The 6,000-nt window shown below is 35.4% G+C and overlaps 1 protein-coding gene across 1 annotated transcript; it reads left to right on the top strand.

The window, feature by feature from the left end:
• Positions 1–844: 844 nt before the first annotated feature.
• On the top strand, positions 845–4,714 carry LOC125190618 (cationic amino acid transporter 2, vacuolar-like). The gene is made up of 14 exons (XM_048087960.1): positions 845–1,013; positions 1,428–1,629; positions 1,827–1,911; positions 2,069–2,209; positions 2,296–2,414; positions 2,492–2,588; positions 2,661–2,833; positions 2,926–2,992; positions 3,079–3,237; positions 3,323–3,575; positions 3,669–3,777; positions 3,870–3,982; positions 4,066–4,141; positions 4,232–4,714. The coding sequence occupies exons 1-14, from the start codon at positions 845–847 to the stop codon at positions 4,386–4,388; spliced, it is 1,920 nt and encodes a 639-aa protein (XP_047943917.1). The 3' UTR covers positions 4,389–4,714.
• Positions 4,715–6,000: the final 1,286 nt, after the last annotated feature.

A 6,000-nucleotide genomic window follows, 5' to 3' on the forward strand; every position in this document is an offset into this window, starting at 1 on the left:
CGGTGCATAATATGGTGGTCATATATTAACGATTTGTATATAAATTTTTTACTTTTTTAAAAATATAAAATATAATTAATGCATACTTTAATTCAAATTTGAAAAGTAATATAGAGACAATTCAAATCTAAAAAAAAATTTAAAACGAGGCTAAAATTAATTAAGTCTTTTTAACTTGTCCACTAACTATATTTATTATTTTAATATATAATTAATACATCAAATTATTAATAGTATAAATTTTTTTGATTGAATAAAATTTGGTTACCATTTTTCCATCCCGTTTCAAATTTTAAAGACCATTTTTATAATCATTATTGTATACCAAGTTACCAAGTACCAACAATATTCGCATCAGCCAACAACTTTAATGTCAATTTCCAAAAGAATTAAAATTCCATTTAACACCTAGTAATTTCAATTTAGTAATGAAATCTATGAGACCAATAATAAAAAATGAAAATGAGTGGACTAGAGCATAGTTAAAACTTAAAAAGAACACATGCATTGAGCAACCCACAAAAAAAAACAACAAAATTTCCGTCGTTTTTCCTGAATCTCAGCTGAATCTCTGCAACAGCAACACATGCCCTTCCCGATTCCCCCCAAAGCCATAATCCGTCGAAAAATTCAATCTTTATCCTCTTTGGGGCTGCTCTGATCTTGTTATAACGTTTTCAATCAATCCCTGTTCAAGATTTTCTTGCGTGTATGGTGGAATTCTAAACCATCGCAAGAAGGAAGAGAAATCGTGGTCGAATATACCGGCAAAGCTTTAGTTTCTCTTAAAAATATCCATATTTGGCGGGAAAATTAAATCTTGAAGCACCCAATTTGGGTTGTGATGGAATTTCTCAGCGATGCGCAGAATGATAATGGTAATGGAAACTGTGCCGCCGGGGGTTTCATGTCTCTCGTGAGGAGGAAACAGGTTGATTCTGATCGTCCCAAGACGACGTCGTCTCGTCAAAATTTGGCTAAGGCTCTCACTATTCCTCATCTCATAGCAATAGGTATCGAACAATTTTGGTGTTTTCGATTTCTTTAGTTTTATGGGATGTTTTTGTTGTTGATAATGTATGTGAAGTTGTTGGTTCTTTTATTGGTTTTATAAGGTAAATTTTTCGAATTTTATAGGTCAAATTATACTTCCACGGTCGTATTAGAAATGAAACATTTTCTTTTCGGCACGGGATTTTATATAGCGTCGTTTTGTGAGTTAATGGGAAGAGAATAAAGTAAGAGAGATAAAAATTATTTGTCCTGTTTTGGCAGAAATCTGGGGATATATGTTTTCAATATTTGATAAATTTATGTTTCTATTCCATGACATGAAGTTAAATATGGATTTTGTCATGTGAATTGTACGTTACAAATGCGTTGGCATGTGGATGTGGGGCCTAAATTGATGTTTTGTGGACTCACAGGAGTTGGTTCGACTATCGGTGCTGGAGTATATATTCTTGTTGGTACTGTTGCGCGAGAGCACTCAGGGCCGGCGCTTACATTTTCCTTCCTGATTGCTGGGATAGCGGCTGCTCTTTCTGCATTCTGCTATGCTGAGCTAGCAAGTCGTTGCCCTTCTGCTGGAAGTGCCTATCACTATTCTTACATCTGCGTTGGAGAAGGGTATGCACGATTGAAAATCGCCTTTATACTGCCTCGTGTATGCAGACTGATTCACTTAAATCCGAAACTTAGTAAATAATATCGATTTTTTTTGGTTTTCTATAAGACTAGTTCAACTGCTATTGGAACTGCAGGGAGCGCCAGTTTGATCACTTGTTTACTTATGGAAACATTAATTTACGACACTTCTCGTGCAGTGTTGCTTGGTTGATTGGCTGGGCATTGATATTGGAATACACAATAGGAGGTTCCGCCGTTGCCCGTGGAATATCACCAAATCTGGTGTGATTTCTCTCTGATTCTCACTTTATTAGGTGATGTTGTGAGTGTTATTATTTGTGATTTATTTGTGAAGTGGAATTTCTATTCTATCTAGTCCAACGGAAAACAACAAATATCTTGTTATTGCCTTGATTTCGTTCTTCCCGATTTCTTTCAGGCCTTTCTATTTGGGGGACCAGATAGCCTCCCTATGTTTCTAGCTCGCTATACCATCCCTGGGATTGACGTTGTAGTCGACCCTTGTGCAGCCATCTTAGTTGTTGTGGTCACTGGACTTTTATGTGTGGGAATCAAAGAGGTCTCTTGCTAATATCCTCATTTTATCCTAAGAATTTTCTTTCCTTCTGATTACAATTGTAGCTCACTTATACATGATTTTTGCAGAGTACATTCGTCCAAGGAATTGTCACTGCTGCAAACATTTGTGCTATGATCTTCGTCATCATAGCCGGAGGATATTTGGGTTTCAAGACCGGATGGCCTGGTTACCAACTTCAGTCAGGGTATTTTACTTTCTTGCTTAATTATTTGGTTTCAGTTTTATTTATTTGATATAATAATTTTTGAATAATTTTATCAGATATTTTCCTTTTGGGGCGGATGGGATGCTTGCCGGTGCTTCAACTGTTTTCTTTTCATACATAGGATTTGATTCAGTTGCTAGTACAGCCGAAGAGGTATAGAATATTATCTCAAATTTCGTGGAGAGATTGCAGCCTCATTTCTCGGAAATCTAAATCTGTCTGCAGGTGAAGAACCCGCAGAGAGATTTGCCCATGGGTATCGGTCTTGCTCTGTCGATATGTTGCGCCCTGTATATGTTGGTTTCTGCAGTCATTGTTGGTTTAGTACCGTATTTCGCAATCGATCAAGACACTCCAATATCCTCAGCATTTGCTAGTAATGGATGTAACTGGGCAGCGTAAGTAGATAGTTTTATCCTGCTCATGCATTCGGAATTTCTCCATTCAAATCTTATCTCATTTTTCGTGTCTCTAATTGGCTGTGATGTAGGTATATAGTCACGATAGGCGCTTGTACCGCTCTTTGTTCAACGTTGATGGGTTCAATCCTTCCACAGGTAATGTGAAATTTATGCTTAGACCAATTTCTGTATTAGTTTGAGATTAGTAATTTGTGTTTTTTCGATTCTGTTTGTGTATTCAGCCACGAATACTAATGGCAATGGCGAGAGACGGATTGCTTCCATCATTTTTTTCAGATGTCAATATAAAAACCCAAGTTCCACTGAAGAGCACTATCGTGACCGGTTTTCTTGCAGCACTCTTGGCATTCTTCATGGACGTGGAAGCGTTGTCTGGAATGGTGTGGTGAAATTACAGTTATCGAGATCTGGTTCTTCACTAGAATTACTTATACTAGTCTTCATAGCTTTTGTTTCTATGTGCAGGTTAGCGTTGGCACACTTCTTGCATTTACGATGGTGGCAATTTCCGTTCTAATACTGAGATACATTCCACCCGATGTTGTTCCAGTCCCATCATCACTTCAGGAAGCAGTAGATTCAGTTTCTTCCAAGTATTCTGATGCAGACGATGCCGATGCTAAAGCTATTACATCAGAGGACCAAGTTCCAGTCCTAGTTAACAAAGACGCACCTTTAGAAGATCCCCTTCTCAACAAAGTAGCGGTGCAGTTGAACTGTTAGTTCATCCGAATTTTCTACCAAGCATTTGATGAATCTTGATCTATTATCTCTAGTATCTGATTCTCACTTTTGTTCGTAAATGTTGCAGATTTGACAAGTGAAGAGAACCGGCGGACTATTGCTGGCTGGGCAATCACGTGCACGTGCGTTGGTGTGCTCATTCTAACTTCTGCTGCTTCAAGTCGGACTCTGTTTAGGTACATTCATGGTTTCAAATGTATGTTAGGGTTCCCCATGTTTTGATTTCGTTGAGCGAATTTCTAAACCAAATAAAAATAATTCATTCCAGCACGTATCGGTATTCTCTATGTGGGTTTGGCGGAGTTCTAGTTATGTCCGGTCTCATATTGCTTACCTGGATCGACCAAGATGACGCTAGGCACAGTTTCGGCCAAACAGGAGGTATGTCCGATAAAATATGAACTCTTTTGCTTTGTTCGTTTTGGTTGCTGCACGTGGTCATAGAAGTTTCGTTACTCTTTCAGGATTCATTTGCCCATTTGTTCCATTGCTGCCTATTGCCAGCATTCTGATCAATGTCTACCTATTAATCAACCTCGGGTTAGTATTCTTGGAGATCGAATTTGTAAGTTAAGTTTAGGAATATTCGATGTTTTTCGTTTAAATAATTTCCGTGCGATAAATATGCAGCGGTGATACTTGGATGCGCGTATCAGTGTGGCTAGCGATAGGTGCACTCGTTTATGCTTTTTATGGCCGGAACCATAGCTCGTTGCAGAATGTCGTCTACGTTCCTGCAGCTCACGTTGATGAAATCTACGACAGTGTCTCTCAACCTCACCCGTGAGATGGTCTCTCTAAAGAAAAGCACTCGTGTGGTTTTAGTAGCGAGGATTTTCCGACGACGGCGAACGGGTGAAGAAAAAAAAGAAAGAAAAACATATACGTTTATGTCACATTGTAGCATTACTTTGTCAAATTTCAGATCATAGCTAATAGGGGAAAAGAAAAGAAAAGAAAAGAAAAGAAAAGAAAAGAAAAAGGAAAATATATGAAATGCATTATAGTGTTGTGAATAGCACGTATTTCTTGAGTCACAGAGTCCTGCAATGGTACACAATCTGTAAATAGTGTGGTATTGTTATTCTATTAATATTCAAAACAATTTTTTTTTTTTTTTATCTAAACTTGAATTTGAGTTGGTCCGTATGCTCATGTCAGATTTTATCTTCTCCTCAACTCTTACATGGATTAAATTTATGCAACTAGTCGTATATAGTACTCTCTCAATTCCTCAACAGCTGAGTCGTATTCCTTTTTGTATTGTCCCATTATAGTTGAGTCATTTTCTTTTTCGAAAAAAAATATTTTACTCTCTCTTCATCTCTCTACCTTTCTTCTTTTTACTTTATTCTCCTTTTACTTAACTCATTTAAAATAGTTTTTCTTAAATCCTGTGCCGAAAAGAAATGTCTCTACTACAGAGGGACGAAGGGAATAAATTTTTTAGAGTGAACAATGCTAATGGTCCCTGAATTGTGCGTTTGAACTTTAAAAATATCACGGGTTATCCCTGTAATCACATTTATAATATTTTTTTACTATTCATTACAATTTTTTACACCAAAACTGCCCCCAAGGTATAAAAGGCATTTTGGAAATTCATATCTAGATAATGAATATAATATTTTCTTTATATCTCTCTAGTATTAGATATGATATTTGAATACCTAAAATGATATTTGAACCTTACTTTTTCAATCGCTTTATGTCAAATCCTCTTCCTCTCTCTTTCTCTTAAACTATTATTTGCATAAACTAATGAGGATCACTTAAGTCATTTCCTGCTCCATCTCCTACTACATACACACAAACATGATTGATGGATCCCACCATCACTTATCATGTTTTGTGTGTATGTAGTAGGAGATGGAGTAGGAAATGGCATAGGTGATCTCAATATCCATCAATCATGTTTGTGTGTATGTAGTAGGAGATGGAGCAGGAAATGACATAGGTGATCTCAATTAATAAACAATGAGTAAAAAATTAAAATAAAAAAATACTATCAAAATTCTTAACTATATTAATTGTAAAAATAAAAATTATAAATTTAATTATCAAAATAATTTATAACTAGATTAAATTGTGATTTGATTATTTTTTAATATTAAAAAAATTTAATTAGTCCCAAATTTTTAGTTAATCCAAGATTTTTAATTTTTAATATTAAAAAATAATTGAATCGCAATTAAAATTAAATTTAGCTGCAAGGTATTTTAAAATTATATTTATAATTTTAATTTTAATAATTAATTTATTTAAGAACTTCATAATATTTTTTAATTTAGTTTTTTACTTTCTAAAAGTTTTAGAGAAAGAGAGAGATAGGGGATCTGACATAAAGTGATTGAAAAAGTGAAATGAAAATTATTTTCAGGTATTCAAACTATAAAAAA

Source organism: Salvia hispanica, chromosome 5 (genome assembly GCF_023119035.1).
Source record: "Salvia hispanica cultivar TCC Black 2014 chromosome 5, UniMelb_Shisp_WGS_1.0, whole genome shotgun sequence".
In the NCBI taxonomy this organism is placed as follows: Eukaryota; Viridiplantae; Streptophyta; class Magnoliopsida; order Lamiales; family Lamiaceae; genus Salvia; species Salvia hispanica.